Genomic DNA, 20094 nt, shown 5'->3' with positions numbered 1-20094 from the left:
GAGGGCAGCACCCGGCCGCCGCCCGGGGGAGCTCGGCGGTAGCCGCCGCTCCGCCACGTGGGAGCGGGCGGCCTTCAGCACCGCGGGCGCGGACAGCGCCTGCCCGAGGCCGCCCGCCCGAGCGGGGCGCGGAGAGGGGTTCAGCACCGCGAGGGCGGACAGCGCCGCCGCCTCCCCCTGAGCAGATTAGCGGGGCCGGGCTGCCCCGGGCGGGGATAAGGCCGGCGGGCAGGCGGCCCGCGGGAGCGGAGGTCAGCGGGCAGGGACCCATGGTTGGCTTCTCTTGCAGCTCTGGGGCATGGAGGGGAAGGAGAGGTGAGGAGAGCCGGCCCCCCGCACGCCCTGCCCCACACCGCACCTTGGAGCATCCAGCCTGAGGGGGACCAGCGATGCCTCTGGGGATGAATAAGCATGGATCTCGCTCTACTACCTCTTTGCCTCCGGACCCCACGGAGATCGTCAGGAGCAAGGCCTGCTCCCGCAGGGTCAAGCTCAATGTGGGGGGGCTGGCCCACGAGGTTCTCTGGCGGACCTTGGACAGGTTGCCACGGACCAGGCTGGGTAAGCTTAGAGACTGCAACACACACGACTCCCTCATGGAGATCTGTGATGACTACAACCTGGAGGAGAATGAGTACTTCTTTGACAGGCATCCGGGGGCATTCACCTCAATCTTGAACTTCTACCGTACTGGCAAGCTGCACATGATGGAGGAGATGTGCGCCTTGTCCTTCAGCCAAGAGCTGGACTACTGGGGGGTGGATGAGATCTACCTGGAGTCCTGCTGCCAGGCCCGCTACCATCAGAAGAAGGAGCAGATGAATGAGGAGCTGAAAAGAGAAGCTGAGACATTGAGGGAAAGGGAAGGGGAGGAATTTGATAACACTTGCTGCGCTGACAAAAGGAAAAAGCTCTGGGACCTCCTGGAGAAGCCCAACTCCTCCGTAGCGGCCAAGGTAAGACTTCCACATTTCTTCTTAAGTCTTGTGTATGCTGGCTCATGATGCCTGTATGCTGTGATGATGCTTACCTGAGGTGTCAACTTGCTACCCTGGCTTTAGGGTTTCAGCAATTGTGGCTATATAGATGCTATGAGTACAGGGGAGAGAGACCTCCCAAGTGTGAATGAGGCTTAATGTATATATTTTTGGTGGTTTGGAAGAGATTCAGTTTGCTCTGCCCTGAGGGCAGCCTAGACTGGACAGCGTGAGAACAGCTCCAGTGACCCCTGGGTCAACATATGCTGGTTGCTGTGGCTGGAGAGTAGTAGACTTGTTTTTTGTTGGTCTTGAAGCATTGTGTAACAGAGATTTCTTGGGGCCCTAAAACATCTGTATCCTACTGCTCAGCCGAACTATTTCTTAAAAGAGGAAATCTACTTGAACTCCTAGAGCCAGGTCTTATCAGGAAATAATGGGTTCCCTTCTAGGGGTTACTTTTTTTTTTTTTTGTTTTGTTTTTTTTTGTTTTGTCTTTTTTGTCTGCTAAACCTAGCATTTAAATTTCATCATTTACCAGATTCCAGACTATTTTAGGTCACCATGTACAGTGCTTCTGTGGCTCTGTCCCTATCAATAGTTGCAGCACTGCTTACTCTGAAGTTGGTGCCAGTGCAACAGATCTATTTGAAAGCGTTTGGAAGATAAGATCCTTGCTAGGAAAAACCAGTGTTGGAATTGGCTCTGATAATTTAGCTGTCTCATGTTAGTCACATTCTTTAGTGAGGAAAATCTCTGTGAACACACTGATTCAGTAACCATGGGGATAAAAGTAAAGGGGAAGAGATTGAAAACTGCAGGATGGATAACTGGGAAGCATGAGTGACTGAGCAGAAGGGACCAAAACTTGTATTGTCTGTGTACTGACAACCAAGTAGAAAGAGGCCCCAGCCACCTATGCAATGTAACCCCATATTGAACATACATTTCCAAGTGCAAACCCCAACTCTGTCCCCTTGGAAGTCTGGATTTGGAGGTTTGCTTAGGGAAAGAAAAAGTCTGTTTTCACGTCTTTTCTCTTACTGCAGTGTTGCACACCATGAATGAAGAACATGTGTGAAGTTTTGGGGAGGGATTTTATTAAGTCTGGAGCTTAATGGTTTATTCTGGCAGGGGAAAGGAGAGCCATGGTCTGCTGCTGAACTGATTATCACTTTTTTAATGACAAACGGAGCCCCTGAATGTCTTTTTCTCTCCAATGGCACAGATGACACTGTGCTGAATACATTAATCATTTATAAGGCTTCTTTGGCACAGTCCTGGAATCCTGAAACACAGGCCCTGGGCTTTGCTGTATGTGGCACTGACTCAAAATCCTTTAGAGACTGTTGATGTTCACGATTTATAGTATATGAGCAGGGGGTTGTTCTTGCCAAATAAGTGTCTTTTGTGATTTATAAGTGAAATACACTCTTGCTTCATTTTCTGAGAAAATTCACGGACTAAGTGCATTCAGCATTGCAGGCATTGGATTAATTGAAAGTGAATCTGTAATGCATTATTATCCTTCCCATTTAAAGCTACCATTCTGTGACTTGGTTACTGTAACGAAAATGGTTGCTCTATGTTATCAGACCTCAAATACTTCAGCAGTTCTCAAACACAGATTTCTACCCATTTCAACTGTAGCAAAGCAAATAAGCATGATGAACAATCAGCTAACCAGGCAGGGACAGAAGAGCTGGTAAGCCTATTCTTTGCCTATTTTTCTCCCTGCTGGTGGAAAGCTTTTCTCTCCTGACAGAGTACGCCCTTTGCTTTGATCACCTTCATGAGAATTCATTCCACATATTGAATAGGCTGAACACAATCTTCATCTTCTGATGGAAGAGAGCAGAGAGAGACTTGGCAGCCTGACCCACTATCTGACCTGACCAGCTGTGCCCAGGCTGCATTTTCTAAATCTGATCCTCTGCCTGGTAGCTGGGAGAATCTGGCCAGAAGCTGTCTGTTCAGTGGAGAACTATTGCTGAGGCTATGGGTCTCCAGGAGCTTCTATCTCCTAAAGTCAGATTTAATTTGCTTTGCCAGGTCTGGGAGCTAAAACCCTTTCTGTAGGAAAGGAATGAAGTAAACTCTTCTGAGGTTTAATGACTGGCACTGAATAACCTACCATAGGTGTTCCCCCAGATTACTTTCTTTTTGCTTATTGTTTTTCTTCAGACTTGTGCCACTCAGTGCAAAAGTTTTTTGGTTTTGGTTTTTTTGTTTTTTTGTTTTTGTTTTTTTTGTTTGTTTGTTTTTTGTTTTTTGTTTTTTTTTTTTTTCCATTTAAATGTAGCAGGTGCAGGCACCTTTCATGTTCTCTGTAAGGAATCTATAAAATGACTACAAATGCTTATTTATCTCTAAACCAATCAGAGTTCTAGGAAGTCATGCAATGTAGTCCAACTCCTAGGCAGATTTTCTTGCTAATATCTAACCAGACTCCTCCATAACAGCATACTGCAGAACTTCTCATGGTCATACTGGGACCATTAAAATTCTGAGAGTGTGGGACATCTTTGCTTGTTTGTTTTAAAAAGGAATCATACATGATGTACCTCAGGGTGGAAAAGGATGTTAAAATAAGGAAAGAAGAATCCCCCAGCCCTTAATACGTTATATGTATATGCTGCTCCATTGTCTAGAGGGGATTTAGCCATATCTTTTGACTAATCAATCTGAGTTTTAAACTAACCACCTCCTGGCAAGTGATGACTTGGATCCAGTGTTACACCTCATATATAACCAAAGAGAATGCTTTGATAGACTTCATAATGCACATTCCTTGAGAGCCTTGCGATGAAGAACCAGGCAGCTGCTGAAGCCCTAGGATTGCCACCTTGTGACCCACCCTGCACCCTTGCAACAGACACACGAATCATCTCACCCTGCAGTCAGCTTTACTTTGAGGCACTGCTGGGCTCACTTCACCCAGTGGGGAAAATTCATGCACAAAACTCAGCATAGAGACTCCATATCAAAGCAAAAAATAAACATATATTTGAAGATATTTCATTTAATTGACATTTGTTTGGTTTTTTCTCTCTTTCTAACCTTGCAAGATACTTTCAAGGATCAGTTTCTCCTGCTTCCCATATATCCCTGAGAAATATTCACTGAAATCTTTGTGAGTGCTCCCTCCTCTTCCTGTGATTGTTATCTTTGCATGTTCTTGCTTTATTATTTTTATTTCTACCATTTTTTTCTCCCAATCTGCTTCAAGGTTTTTGTTTGTTTTGCCCTCGATAGCATTCCTTCTCTGCTTTGGTTTACTCACAAAACACATCTGTAACAATGAAGGACTTCCTGGTGCTCACTTCTGTCTAGATTTCTTCCAGATGAAGATGAGGTACAGATATTTTCTGAGATAGTTACTACATTTTGTTAGATGGATTTTTTTCCTTGGTATCTTTCACAAGAAAGAAAAACACCTCTCCAGAAGCCAAACAACTGCTGCTTTTTCTCAGGACTCAGTGTCTGTGTTAGGGCAGCAGTGACTAGCAGTCCTCCAGCACTCTGGTTTGGGGATTTATCTTCACTGTGCTTTCCCTCACTAAGGCTAAACCTAGGCTGCTGGTTTCTGCCAGCCAAAATCCAGATTTCCAGAGTGAAAGTCCCTGCCATAGCTGCTGTTTTCACTAATTGCACTAGTTAGGGCCTGTGATTTTGTATGTCTGGTGGGCACTCTTGCCCCCTGGGACAGCCAGCACAGTTGTAAATCCAGTCAGACTTCAGGGCATTCTGAAAAATCTCAAACTTCAATTGTTTGCTTTCCTGTATGAGCAAAAAAAAAACCAAACCAGACCGACTCAACACCTTAATTAGCTCATATAGTATTGGAAATCCTCTGAACACTTGGATCTTTCCAGCAGCTTGCAAGAACATCACCCTTTTTGCCTCTGAGGAGGAAAAGAAGTCCTTCCTTCTTTTAGCCCTTTCAAATTATTTTCCTGATCAATATTTGAGCAATTAGTTTTTCAGAGAGGGGGGCAGGGGGAAAAGCCTGCTTGTCTTGTAGACTCCTATGCAATCTATTTTTCTCTTGCTGTCCTGAAGGCTGAGAAAAACATGATGACATCACCCACTTTGCAAAAAGCTGCTCTGCATATCTGCATGTCAACTAGGATATGCTCTTCCTCTCTGCTCATGGGGAGCTGCTTCTCTTCATTGTCTCCACTTCTCCCTTGCTCCTGTCCTTTTGGGAGCTCAGCTGCAGCAGTCCCACAGCTCTGGCAGGCTATTTCTCATCTTTCACCTTGTTCCTACTATGTCTTTGCCAGTGCAATAATATCACGTTTATCCTTGAAAACATGCAACTCCAATTCAGTAATCTTATTATGCATGCCTCTACATTTGTTGAACAGCTTTTCTCGAGCTGCCCACTGCTCTCTGCTCCTAATCTCTGGATGCATTGCTTAGGGATTGAAAAGGCTGTTCAGTAAGCTCCTTCCTTATTATTGTTGATAGTAGGTACAAAATAGGAATGATAAAAACTCTTGGAGATGTATTCTCTACATCTAGAGCATTCTTCCCCCACACGGGCTTTCTATTCCTGGCCCTCCCTTATGGCATGCAATTTTCATTCATCTCTAGAAACCCGCCTGAATTAAGCATTCAGCAGAGGAAACCCCTCTCCCTAGTTGTAGGGGTCACGCCTTAGCAATGCCTCCTGCCTCCAGGGCTCTCACCACAGGGCAGGTGTTGACTTTGGCAGTTAAACCTGGATTGCCCATATTTTGCTTGCAGCTCTGAACTTATTTTTCTGCTACAGCTACTGCCTTGGCTGTTCTGCTATATATAGGAGAATATTCCCCTTCATCCAAAGTAAACTTCTGCTTTTGGAGCTCTTCAAAAGCAAAGCCTCAATCCAAAGCCTTCCCCATGGGCTCAGGGATTTGCCTCTTTGGTCTATAGCTTATTACTGGGTTTCTAGCACAGCACTGTCCTGTGGATGTACAAACAATTGCTGCTCTGTATCAGTTTCATTTCATCCTGCGGCTCCTTTCTGGGCACTTGTCCTTTCAGTGAGCTTCTTATGTCTTTTGCCTGGGGAGCCCTAATTCCTGCAGTCGGCTCCCTGCAGTGTCTCACCAATGACCTTTCCACAAGGTATTGCTGTGCCTCCAGGTCCCAGAACTCCACTACAGCCTCCCTAAGCCCTCAATTCAGGGGGAAAATGTTACTCTTGCCAGCTCAGTAATTGTGTCCTTCCATTCTTGTTGGCTTTAAAGAATCTCTGCTACAGGGCTTGCAAGCAAAGAAGTGCCACAACACTGGCTTCTCAGTCTCCCACATCCCTAATGCAACACCTCATGCTATTTTCTGGCATACATCTGCCAACAACAAGCATATTCTAAGCTCTTCAGGTTGGGCCCTCACCTATCAAGTGTGATTCTTTCTCCAGACTTATTACTGGAGCACCACTGGATGTAGGCAGACAGCTGCCCGGCACTTGTTGCCTTGTTGCCTTGGGTTCAGCAGCTTACAATACAGACCTGTAGGTTTGCAGTCACTGAAGTGTTTTAAAAAAGGATAGTTGAAGTTGTTACGCCTAGTAGTGCTTTTGATGCACGTACCATGAAGTATAGTGTGAGTAAACAGATATGTAGGCACATCCTTGGATTTTTAACTCATTTCTGACTTTCTGCTAGGAGAGCCTGGACCACGTTGTGGTTCTTTGAGCCTGGGTATCCACATCTGTATGAGAACGCCTGCCTCAGGGGGGGAGTGACAAGCTGCTGTGCTCAGAATGAATTCCTCAGAGGATATGTGCTGTAGAAGTACAGTCGATGCTATTTTTAAAGCACCAGCTCTCATTTGTACCTTTCAAAAAATCTGTCTGAGATTCATTCGCCTTGCTGCTCAGCATTCTCCCATCCTCTCAGTTGCTCAGCCTGTGTGCAGATATGATTGAAGGTGCCAACATCAGTCAAAAATGTAGGAAATCTTGCAAGAATGGCAAATCCGTGTTTTGTTCATCTGTAACTGTGGAGTCTTAGGAATAAAAATTCTGAAGAAAAGTGCTGGGCCCGGGCTGCAGGAAATGCAGTGTGGGTAATGCTCACAAACTGTGAGTGCAGTTTCAGTTGCTGCATTGCTAGCAAAGCCGTGGCCAAGAGTTGGAGCTGGCTGTGCAGTGGTGCTCTACAGCTGTGTGAAAAATCAGTTATTTCATTTTATAAAACATTTTCTTTGTTTAACAGTCTTATGGGATAAGTGTCCTTGCCATCAGCTTGAGGGAGGGAAAGGGGTGCTTTGAGCTCTTTGTTCCTCTTGATCCTGCAGACCACACTTTCCTTCTGATTTCTCTCAATGTGAAGCCCCCACAGAGACGACCAACCCAATGGTACTTTTACAACAGCAGCGTTGCTATTTGTCACTACTAATGGCAAAATATTTATGTCAAAGAAAGTTCACAGCTGATCACTTAGTTCTTACAATAAACACAGTCAATATGATTTACTCCATGGAGATATCTGGCAGCAACAGAAAAGACTCAGTGTGGCAGTGAATGTGAAGCAAGACACTAATATTAGTTTTGGCCAAAGAATCTACACATTGTCACCTTTCCTGCACTAAGGCAGAAGGAGATTGGAGATGATGTTACCATGAGCTGCCCCATTTGTTTCCTGAGTCTCGTAGTCTGACTCCAGCAAGGGCTTGTTTGAATGAGAGGCATGGAGTCCTGCTGCTGCCTGAGGGAGCAGAACTGCTTCAAGGGCTGGCTGGGTGAATCAGTATCTTGTAGCTCCATGTCACACACCTATGGACTGGCAAGAGCTCAGAGATCCCTGTCCCACACCCTATTACTTAGCATCTTTCCTGCCTGAGCTGCTTTAGCTTTGGCTCCCTTTATCCTTAGGATCACCTTGCCCTGGGTTCAGTCCCCAGGGCAATATCTGCACTCCCACCTCCTGTTGCTCAGTTACTCTGAGTACAGCAGAAGCAAATCTTGCAGTAAGCTTCCCTCAAGTGTGACTGCTTTCTGACTTCTGTCTGCTGCCTGAGGTCTCTTCTGTCCCCTTTGCAGCCTGGCACAAGCCAAGTATTGTTTACCAGCAGGAGTTGGTGAGGTCTTGTTCTAATTTTTAATGAAAAAATTATACTCATTCTACAGTAAGTCTATAAGACTTTCAAGCATCTCTGCACAAGTGCTGTGCCTTTGTATTCACTCTGTGTTGTGCCCATCAAAATGCTAGCATTCAAATATCGCAGGCACACCTATGTCTAGGTCCTGCGATGCTAGATGCTTCTCTATGAGGTGAAACTTCCATTGAATGTAATGGGAGCAGATGAGTATTATAATGTCTGTGCTCATCAAGCAAAGCTCTCAAAGTGCTTTGAAAAGATGGATTACTTAAGGCCAGGACAAACCTGTGATATATGTATTATCCCCATCTTAAAGTGAAGAGGTGACAAGTGCCCAAGGTCAGAGGAAAGGTGGGGGCAGAGCTGGGGGGGACCCTGACTTCCCAGCACCCTCAGACACCGTGTGCTCCCATGGCAGAGGGGAGTGTCCAGGTGTCCTACTGTTTCCTAAAGGAGCCCTTCTGCATAGGAAGGTGCTGAAAAACTTTGATATCTTTAAGGGTTGAGTGGTTACCAAAAAAATTGGGTTTTCTCCATAAGATCCAAAACCACAAAGTCTATATAAGGGCATTTTCTGATGCCATTCTGACTGTGGGAAGGGGATTCTGTTAAACTATACTATGCAATAAGACAGTGCAAATATTAGGCTGTGTATATAATTGTATTGTGAAATGGTATTGTCAAATCCAGTACAGTGTATATATTTATACATATATATATTTGAAATTGCCCTTCCATACAGAAGTTCCTTTGTACCCCGGACAAGGAAAATGCTAGTTTTCAGTTACCTCTAAGACCCAACGAGGCCTCTTTGACAAACACAGCAAATATAACAAACAAGTCAAACATCTCTCTGCAGCAGTCATGTCTCCTAAGACAAAGAGAGTGCAGTTGTTTTAGCAGCAGGATGTGCAGGACAGCAGCTGGCCAGAACTTGAACTTTTGCTTGCTTTGGGAGTTCCTTCCTCACATTTTAGGCAGCAGCCAAGAAGGATCTGGTGTGCCTTGCAAGGACGGAGGTCTTCAGGCATTGACAGTCTTTTTCCCCATCGAATCTCCCAGGCTGTCCCTGGTTCTCTCTTCCCAACTCAGGGCTCCAGCACTTCTCCATCCCCTACAGCTTTCAGTGGATTTTTAGAGGAGAAATCCTTTGGTCTGCTCTCTGGGAGCAGTTCAGTGTCCCCTTCCTGCCCCATGCCACCTCCAGGTTGACATTCAACCTCTGCATGGCCTCAAGGCCGTGACACTCACAGTTGTGAGCATTCCCCTTTATCCCATTCACTAGTCTCTCCCTGGCACGACATAATCTATGTGTGGTTTTGCTGTTTGCTGAAGTTTGCAGCTATTCTGGTCCAACCATGTCCCAGCTGTGACCGCTCTGTGACATGGCCCCGAGGCGCTGGCAGTGATGGAGGGTGGCCTAAGCTCACCACCCCACATCCTGTCTGCTCTCAAACCTGGGTGTCAACTCAACAAGGGAGATCAGCAGCACAGAACACAAACCCGTGCACCTGTCTGTGCCTGGATCTCACATTGACAAAACACAACATCCATCAGGCATCCCCGTAATAGGATCAGAAATCTGAAATCGTGAGCAAAGGGGGATGTCTCAGCCTCACTGCTTAAAATCTTCATAGGGGGATGGGGAGCTTTTACTCCTCGTTTGCTAATTTGTAGATTTTTGGCAAATCTGTCTTCTGTAGCATGAAAGTCTTTTTAGAAAAGAATAGGGAAAAAAAGTGTTCTCTCCTCCTGTCAGTGTGCCAGAAGTTTATTAATAATGCATAATAATTATACTTTGCATTTCTTAGCTCCTTTCATCTGAGGATCTTAGTGCTTCACAAACATTAATTAGGTAATCCTCATGACTGTCTGGTGCAGTAGCTCTTATTATCAATCAACACTTAAATATAACAATGCAGAAATAACAGTAAATAAACAAATCTCTCAGATAGAGGAAAGAGCAAACCTGGCCTGGAAAGGTACAGCATCTGGAGCTGTGGGAACCACTGCCTGCGGCCGACCTGACTGGCATCATAAGAAATGGGTTTGTTTTCAGGAAGAATAGTTTTTGTTAGGCTAAAGTAGAGATTAAAAATAAATAAATGCCAGTGTTGTGGCAGCAGTTCTCCCTCCCTTTATGGACGTACCTCTCGCTTGCTGCCAGTGAGCAGAATTAAACTCGGTTAGTCAACCCGTGGTTATTCTTAGCCTCTAATCTACCTTGTCAGGTAGAAGTCTGGTGGATCTCAGCAGGTTTTGCAGCATTTAGCTGAGGAGAGCCAAGGCTTTTATGTTTGTTACCTGTTACTGTGAGGAAGGAAGGCACCCATAACAGCAGTTCTGTTTTTCAGAGCTCCTGCTCTTTTCTATGATGCATTAAGAGAGTATCTGTATAGTAGGTGATGTGGACTCTGTTCCCAGGAATGCTGAAGACCCTTTGGTACCATGAGAGACCTCAGAGGGCTCAGCTCTGGGTTTGCCTTTTGGAGGAGATGCCAAATGTTATGACTGGCATGCACTTTTGGTTTAGTTTGGCAAAGTAGTGGGCTTGGTGTTTGATTCCAGGGATGCTGGTTCCTATTTATTACTACTTTGACTCTTCAAGCTAAATTTAAAGAGATGAGGTATAGAGTGTATGAGCAAATTTCCTTTGCTCATTTCCAAGCCCTGCCTTGACTGAAGCTGTTCTTGTCAAATAGGAGTGTTTTAGGAGCAAAACCTTCCTACTGCCCAAGGTGCCAGCAGACCCAGCACTGTCTGTATGCTGACGCCAAGTTTCTGTGTGAGGTTCAGGGGAACACAACAGGGCACTTTGTGCTGATAAGAGATACCTCCACTAGACACAAGCTTTGCTGCGTTCTGGATTGTGTTGGTTATCAGAGCTCGCTCTGCTAACTGACACGTTTGTGTTCTGTCTGTGTTTACATACAGTGTTATCCTATAGGAGTAACTTTAGACTTCCAGCAACCCCAGGGGATGATCTCGTTCAATACCTGCAGCTGTGGCCAAAGCCAAGTTCAACATGTAAATTCTGCCTGCTGAAATGAGACATCCATCATGTTAGACAAATGCATGAGGTCTCACTAAAGTGATGCCTGGCCTCTCGTTTGTCTCTGCTGAATACTGGGGCAGGTATAATTCCATTATTTTTGCATGTTCATTAAGCTAAAGAACAATTTGCTCAGGTTTCTGGTTATGAATGACGATGAATGAAACCCTCTTGACTTAGTAGTTATTTTTAAAGATGCTCTTAAGAGCTTCTTGTAAAGTGGCTATGAAATACTTCTTAGTTTGCACTTACTTCTGAGAAACTTGCTTTGTGGTCCAGATAACTTGGGCATGGAGAATACCACTTCCAGGAGTTATAGAGGTAATTTACTGAATTCATAAACTCTTTGTAGGAAGTTCCATCTTTTGTTCTGTGTTTATATGCCACTAAGTGCAATACTGTCCTGACTCACAGCTCATGCATGCTACCCCAAAACAAGCCATAAATATGTTTTACAGAGAAAACAAAAACTGTTCTTGAATGGTATGGAGTTTACTTTCTGTAACTGTTAATCACATAATCAGATTGGCCCTTTTCTTGACAGGTCAGTGCATATCAGTAGGACCAAAGGTCCCCCCAAACTTAGTGTCCCATTTCAAGAAGTAGGCAGCAATGGATGCTTAGAGAAAGAGTGAGGAGCAGAACACACATTTCTCTTCCTTTGGCAGTGAAACATCTTTATTGCTTTGGCCAACAGGATCTGCACTCTGGGCTTGCTCTGGGCGTAAACTGTGTTGCTCAGTAAAGCAGAGCTAAATGAGTGCATCAGCCCTTGTTGGCCCCATTGATTTTGCTTTGAGTGCTTGCAGTGTGTGGGTCAGGCAGATGTCACTATGGAGGGCACTATGCAGGGCATCCATCACCACTGTTGGCACACTTAAGTTGGGATCCCAGCTACTGGTTGGGTTCCAGTCTGGGAAGGTTGGTGGGGACTCAACCTGCCTGCTCATCACAGGTGGTGATCTTTGTAACAGTGAGCAGTGCAGACAGAGAGAGAAAGTTACTGCTTTGGCTGTCCCTGCTTGATTTACTTAAGCCTGTTGCATCAGAGGTTTTGTTGCTATAAACTAATCCTAAAGCAACTCAGAAGTGACCACCCAAGAGGTCTGAGTTGGTTTTGGAGGTGAATTTGTTGCTGATTTTTTCCACAAGGGTGTAATCTGTGATTTGCGTAGACCCAGGCAAATGTGTGCGTGCACAAAGCAAGATGAACAGTTAGTTTGTACACATATTTGCTGTGATTTAGCATGCAAATCAGGCGGTTGGAATATGCAAATGTACCTTGCAGTTTATGCAAGCAATTACCCAATCTGCATGTGGAAAAACAGGATAATTGTGTGCAAATTAGATGTATCATTGCACAACGTGCAGTTGTGTGTCTAAATGGTCAGCAGATTAGATCCTTTCTATCAGTAATACATTAACTTATATCCTAGGGGAAATGAAGTACTGAGCTTCCTCCTAATTTTATTCTCTTTTTGCTTTTCTATCAAGTCCTTAAACAGTTTTGCACCACTTAAACCTGTGCTGTCATTTAATCCCTTGTTGTTATCTGGAATATTTCCTTTCCTTTGTGTTTTTTTCAGGGGAATGAGCCATAACCCTGGTATATATGCTCTCTCTTCCTACCCATAAAATGATCTTTTGCATCAAAAGGACATTGCGAACCCCTCTTAAAAGCCTGTTTCATCCAATAAGCATCCTTCATCATTGATCTCCATGCTGCAGTCTTTCTCAAAGTGGTTCTAGTGAGTTGGATGAACCACTGAGCTCAGCGCTCTCAAATTCAGCCCTATAGCACTGTCCCTCTCTGGTGTGTATGCTCTCACCCAGGTAGGTAGGATGAGCAGAAAGTGTCAGGATGAGAGGTGGTGGTGTGTTGGGCAGGGGCTGGATGGTATTGGTACATCAGAGCATTCCTGCACAAACTCCTGAAGGGCATTTTCTCTCTTGTGCCTCTGAAACAAATCTGCATTGACAAAAAATCTTCACCAAGCTGGTCTTGGTAGAACACAAATCCCTTGGGCATCACTTCTTCACTCTGTACTTTCAGCCCTAATTCAAGGGGCAAAACAAACACAAAATGCCTTTCTGCTATTCTGCTGATACAGCATCATTTGTGCTTGTGTTCTTCGGAAGGAATACAGATAAAGCTTAGTTTGGCCAGCTGTCGTCTTTTTGATTTAGTGTCTTAGGTGGAAAACAGCTAATGATTAATCTTAAATGTCACCTCTTTCCCTTTCATACTGATGCTTTAAACTGTTGGGATGTTTCAATACATTTTAAGTAAAATAATGATGTGCTGTGCTAAAGCACAGAGAGCAAATATGGCAGAGCTCCAGCCTTTGCACCTGTTCTGATGGGCTTTTTTTCCCTTCTCTGAAGTGCTGTATAATTGTCTTCTTCATTAGCAGCCTGCTGAATTCTGGCATGTGAGGGATTAAAAACTCTAATGAATATGGATTATTTCAACCATTTTCTTCTGGGAATCAAATAGAGAATGGAGATTTTTGGAGCTATAAATTGGTACATTAACAAGGAATGTTGAGATGCCTTCTCTTGCATTTTAAGACATTTCTTTTAAGAGTGAGTATCAGAGCAGAGAGCTGATCCTGCCTTGCTGCCTGGGGCTACGTGATGCTCACACCCAGCCAGACCCTCCACTGGATCTGCCTAGAGGCAAAGTGAAAATCTTGCTAAGAGTAAGAAACTTCAGCACATGCCAACTTCCAGCACGTGTGTCGTCCCTCTGAAGTCAACAAGACTTAAGCATCTGCTTAGCATTAAGCTTATAGCAAAGAGGGAGCAAGTTATGGTGCAATTAAAGGCCCCATTTCACTGGGAGATCAGGAGCACCTGCTAGCTAAGTTTCTATGAAAATAAGGACATTTTCCTCCTTCAGTTAGAATTCTTCAGTATTTAAGGTTAATGTGTCATCTGCAGCATCTAAGAGGCCTGGAGAAATCGTTTCTGTGGAACAGCTGTTCAACAATCTGCATTTTAGTTTGCTGTCAGTTTGGACATTTTCTTGCTTCTGCTTGCAGGAATTGGATCCTTTAGACATAGGAGAAAGACTGTAATCAGGATATCAATTTGGCTGTGTTGTGTTCCTCCTGATGGCAACACCAAGCAAGGTTCTCCCGAAGCCTATCTTACGAAAAGGGAAACTGAGACATGCACTGACATACAAGTAGCTTCCTTAACCCTCAGGTTGGATGTGAAGTAGGGACAGCTGTGTCCCACACCATGCAGTCAGTGCCCAGACCCAGCCCTGCTGGTGTCCACTTCTCCATCCCCTGCCCATCTCTCCTGCAACCCCAGCACTGAAGGCAGTGGGGACACACGGGTTCTTCCAGCCTGAGCAAGGCCCACAGAGAACATTGAGGTCTTTTTAACCAGATAATAAATCTCTGTCATTAGCTGGCTGCACAGTGATACTGTTCCTCTCCAGGTGAAGAATCACATGGCCATAAAATTCTGTAATATAAACACAGCAGATGTAGTCAGAATCCTATTTGGACAGATTTATGACTTGACTATGGAGCAGCAACCTTGCCTGGGCTTTCTGCCACCAGTAATTAATATGCATCCCAGGCTCTGTTTTCCTTCTGGACAGTGTACTCTTGAACGCTTGTGTTTTAGGCTGTAAGCATGAAAGTCTGCTGTCTTGGGAAGGTTGTCCTGGAAAGCTTTTGCCTTGTAGATTGCATGGAAGTGATAACAAACAGCCAAATTTGGGAACACAGCATTTTTCTAGCACACTTAAAGCCTCCAGGTGACTGGCAATGAATCTTTGCGCAGTGGCTTCCACAAGGGCAGTCAATATCTGCCACAGGTTCTGCCTGAGATGAGATTAAGAGGCTGCTGGAGAAACCACGTGTTGTCTGTTGACACTGGAAAGTGCTCTCCAATTCCCAGCCCCATCGTGGGCTTTTGTGTAGGCATTCAGGCACAGCACTTACATGCAGAGGAGCTCAGGCATTGCGTGCCCTGTCCCTCTGCTGTAGGTAAAGGTTGTGGTATAAAAGATTTATCTAAGTAATGACCAGTGACTTAATGCCATTTGAAACTATCTGTCACCAAGGAGGTGGCAAGGCACGGAGCATATGAAAATATCACTTTTAGGATTTGAATGTGAAACGAGTATGGTTGCTGAGCTGGGTTATTTGTTACATCATTAATGGGATTTCTCTGCACTTTACTGTCTCTGTATCATTTAGAAAACACATTTTGGTAGCCCAGCAATCCTAGAAACATAGTTCTTAACAACAAAATCAATATAGTTTCATTAGGCTTAGTGCTTGGTGTGCAATTATGCTATTTTCTCAACAGCAAGCAGCTGTATTAGCACGGGCACGGAGAACAGCTTAGCTGTGAGCTCGGTGAGGATTACCTGGATGTGGACATTGGGTTGCAGGAAGCCAGGTCTTGAGTTGAACACACACCAGATTTGCACCAGCTCCTCACAGTGGGATTTCTGTGGGTACTGTGTGTAAGCAAAGTTTAGTCCCCAGTTGCGTGTTTGAAGCCATGGAGACTGTGGATGGTGAAGGCTACCTTGTGTTTGTGATTAGAGTTAGTCACTGATGGCTGAATAAAAGGATTCCGTCATAGGCACTCTGTGGCACAACCTCCCAAAATAACCTGGTTGTGTGGCAACCTCACAGTATATGTATGGCCCTAGTTATTTCTTTTTAAAGAAATAGATGAGGTAACAGGACCTGGTTTTCTCATTAATGCCTTCGTCTGTATCAGTCAAACAACAGTCAGTTGGAAAGGCTGGTTGTGGTGGGATTGATATCTCCAAGAAGGATTTGGGGGGCTGTATGGGTATTCCTAAGTCTTTGGAATGGTGCACGAAGTGTTGGTGTAGCAACAGGCTATTTCTTATGTGAGGTGAACAGCGCACTCTGCACTCAAAATGACCTAACTGGTCTAATTATAGAGCTGACAGCCAAATTATAATTGGGATTTCCAAGTGAACGCTTCCCCTCCACTGCTGAGGAAAGTGTATAAAAGTGCAGACATATCCATTTGCTCCTTTTTAATTTGATTTAATGACACAAGAAGACTTGTGTGGAGTAACATGTTTGCATCTAGCATGTCTATGAGTGGTGAAGCTGGAGTTCTTACCTGTGAGATCCACCCTAAATGTAGACCAGCAGCCTTCTAAATCTCTTCCCATTGCCCCAGTGTCCCCTTCCCATTATTTACTCTCAAGGAAGATCCAGGAAGAGGAGCGTTCTTAAAATTTCGTGTTCATATAGGTGCAGATCATTCCTGGTTCTCTTACCACTGAAGAGATATTTGCAATAATCAAGATGATGGATGATAATGGCTTCTGAGCTAGTCACTGACTGCAAAAGAAGAAGGGATGCAGGAGGATTACCACTAGATAAATCTATCACAGCAGTACAGAGATATTATCACCTGAGTTTGGAATACCCTGAAATAGCTCAACACCATGGATATTTTGCATCATTTACACTCTCAGCTCAGAAATACAACTTTTTAGAAAAGGATCAGATAAACTGAATGTTTCAAGAAGGTCTGTCTCTATTATTCCTATTCTTAAGCTTCGCATTCCAGCAGAAATACTTATTTTCCCCAGGGGCACCGTTCATTTATACACCCAAAACACAGCCACAAATGCAAACACCAATAAAACTCAAAGTGTTCTTAATTAACAGCTTCAGGAGCACCGCATCAGGCAGGTAGATATTATCACCACTTTAGAACAAAGTAAACTTAGAAACAGATGCAGCTATTTACCAAAAGCTTCCTCAAAGCCAGCAGTAAAAGTGTTTGTTTTTCCAACATATGCCATGCACTCACCTCTTTAGTTGGAGGGAGTAATCTAGAAGATGTTAAAAATATATAACATAGATGAACGGGCTATAAAACAATGTTAAAAAAGCAGTAAACCAAGGAAATCTTTCTGCTTTTTTATGGCTGTATGACATGTAAGTCAGAAGAGGTCATAGGGAAGGATCATGTATTGGGCCGTGTTGCACAAAATATGAATCTCTCTCTTTGCAGCACGCAAATCAGGTGGAAGCACACTCAGGCAGCTTCTGGAGGAAGTCTGATGCTTTTTCCCTCATTTTGCTGCTTTTATTTGCTGATCTTTAGTTCAAGACCTAAAGGGACAGATGCACCACAGATCTAGCTGCTCGTTCTGAGTATCACAGAATCAGGAAGATTGGAAAAGACCACTCAGATCACCAAATCCAACCCCAAACTACCCCACCATGCCCGCTAATCATGTCCATCAGTGCCACATCTCTGCAGTTCTTGGGCACCCCAGGTGATGGTGACCCCACCACCTCCCTGGGCAGCCTCTGCCACTGCATCACTGCTCTTTCTGAGAACAGCCAGGTGTTTCCATCATCTCTCCTGAGCACAGCCCCGGCTCCTAATGCAGCAAACCCAGGTGTCACCCCTTGTTCTTTGCAGGTCCTGAGCAACTCTGCCCAGCCCTGTGGCTTTGTTGCAGGATGGGAGCATTAAAATTTGTCCTACAAGAGGAGTTCAGCTTTTGTGGGAAGCAGCAAGATGATTCAGGTTGTATTTTCCCTTCTGCAGTAATGCGCAGTGCAGAAAAGAGAGGTGGTAAGAGCAGGAAATGAGCAGGAGAGACATCTGAGCGCAGGATGAGCTTTTTCACTTCTGAAAGCTGGGGCTGGCTGCCAGGATGGGGCAGGCGGGTGGATCAGGAAGCATCAAGTGCATGGGGACAGGCTGGGAGCTGGGAAGGGCTGTGGGCTGCCCGGGGCTGGTCTGGTTTAGATGCCACCAGCCACAGTCTGTCATTAGGTATGAAGCTGAAACACTGAAGCACCTTTAAATCAGCGTTATTCACTGTTTCAGACCCAGGGAAAATGGGGGGAGGGGAGGAAAAAAACACATTATCTATGTTTTGACTTGCCTATTATTTTAGACTCTATGTATTGACCTTTCTGAAACTCCATAAAAACTCCTTTTCAGGAGAGCCAAGCCTTGCCCTGGGCTCAAGGGGGTCGGGCAGTTTGGGGACAGCACGACCACTGCTGCTTCCACTGAGAGCCCAATATGAAATCCTGGCCCTCGAGCGTGCACTCGTACATAATTCATTAGTGTGTTTTTTAAAAGACATTTGCTCTGTCTTATGTCAGCCACACGCTTCTGACTGTTGAACTGCTTATTCTTTCTCTTAAGCCCTGCCCTTGTTCTGACAAAGGGTTTCTAGTAGTTTATTTTTGATTACTAACAGCCTGGTAGAAAGTTACGCACGCAGATGTTATTTTCCTGGTAACACAGAATTCAGCTGTGGCTTTTTTTCCTTTCAGCCTGTCCATCAGGTGGATAAAGCAGCTCTTTTTTCCTCCGCTGTCAGAATTTTCAAAGGCTTCTTCAAAGCAGGTGCATAAATTATAGCAAAAGTGAAGTCAGAGAGAGGAAAACTCTTAAGTCTGAAACCTGCTGAGAGGGATTATGGGGACTGGAAAGTATGAGTCATGCTATGGCTCCTTCTTTTAGACGCAGCTAATGCTGCTCTGGAGCAGGGCAGAGTCCTCTGGAGGGGCAGCGCATTCTCTCGGCTATGAAACACATTTCTGTGTTTGCCTGCACAAATCTGATCAGGGTTTGGGAAAAGATGAAAAAGAAACAAGTCGGTGAGATGTACTTATCCTCTGATCTTTCCCTAAAGTCCAGTTTCTTGGCTCGATTTCCAATATTTCAGCATTAATAGCTTAGCAGTGTTTAACTCTGTTTTGACAGATTTCTCCTGCCTGCTCTCTGTGTATGCCACTTGTATATGGGGACTGAATGGGAGCTTTGCCCCCAGTGCTCCTGGCTCGGGTGTTTATGGGGCAGCCCCACTGCTCCTCTGGGCCTGGAGCTTCACTGTCCTGCCCTGCACAGTACTGTGTGCAAGTATTGAACTGTACAGGTATTAGAGGGGCCACTAAAGGAGCTGAGAGGCTCGATCAACTCTCATGAAGATCCCAGAGCACAGCAGCATTGATCCTGTGGCTGTGTGTGGGGAAGCTTAGGGGTGCCTGACACACAGCACATGTGTGTGCTGAACAATGCGCCTGCAGCCATCAGGAAATCAGCAGTGAACCCCAGGAGGTTGATCTCATTCTGCTCCGCTCTCGTCATCCTATTCTTTGGTCTTTGTGAGTGAACAAACTGTGTTCCCATGGGGAGCCTGTGGGATCCTGGCATGCTGAACCATGAGATTGCAGCTGCTTTTCAGTGGGGTGGGGATGCTCACCCAGTGCTTGCTTTCCTGCTAATCACTGAGTTCTGGATCCTCGCAGGGGAGCATGTCTGGTGCCCTGTGTGCCATGGCCAGAAGAGACCAACAAACCCAGGATGAATGTTAGAAAACTGCTGATGTAAAAGCTTTTTTTGATGCTTTAGGTAGGAACAAACATAATTACAGACAGAAGGACACCATCATTCAGCAATGTCCTTGCAGTGGAGTTTTGGTCTCAGGAGGACTGTACACAGATTTTCGCAGCATCGCAGTTACGGAATGTCTCGTTCTTCAGTTTATTCTCCAAATATAACACATATCCAGAGGGGTATAATTTTTCTGTTAAGTTTGTGACACCATCCTTGTTAGCTTCATTCCTGATGACTCACTTGTCACAAGGAGAACCTCAACAGAGGAACAACCAGCAGCGGCTTCCCCCGGTACTCCGCGCTGCTGGTGCAGGCATGGCCTCAGCGAGTGTCCCAGCAGGAATTTCTGGGATGCTGTGGAGGTGATCCACTTTGGGTCACTGTTTTATACCTTGTTGTGTTCAAAATTCCCAATGATCAGGGAGATACTAGTGCTGTTTTGTACCTTCTCTGCCACCTGGCCTACTCCAGGGCTGCTGATAGGAGTGTGCAGAGTGATTTCATTTAAAGGAAAAGTGCTGTCTGCCCAGCAGCAGCTTTGTCTGGACACAAGCACAAGATCTAAGTGCCAGTTAC

The 20094-nt window shown here is 45.0% G+C and overlaps 1 protein-coding gene across 1 annotated transcript in view; it reads left to right on the top strand.

Moving 5' to 3' along the window:
* Positions 1–389: 389 nt before the first annotated feature.
* Positions 390–20094, top strand: part of KCNB1 (potassium voltage-gated channel subfamily B member 1) — a gene marked incomplete at both ends in the record, with an annotated part of 97766 nt that continues 78061 nt past the window's right edge. Inside the window, one exon of the mRNA XM_079543298.1 lies at positions 390–956. Within this exon, the coding sequence (XP_079399424.1) occupies positions 390–956 (567 nt within the window). The remainder of the gene's footprint in view (positions 957–20094) is intronic.

The sequence above is a fragment of the Tetrao urogallus genome (assembly GCF_951394365.1).
Source record: "Tetrao urogallus genome assembly, chromosome: 16".
NCBI lineage: Eukaryota > Metazoa > Chordata > Aves > Galliformes > Phasianidae > Tetrao > Tetrao urogallus.
This window is presented reverse-complemented; position numbering and strand designations above follow the sequence as displayed.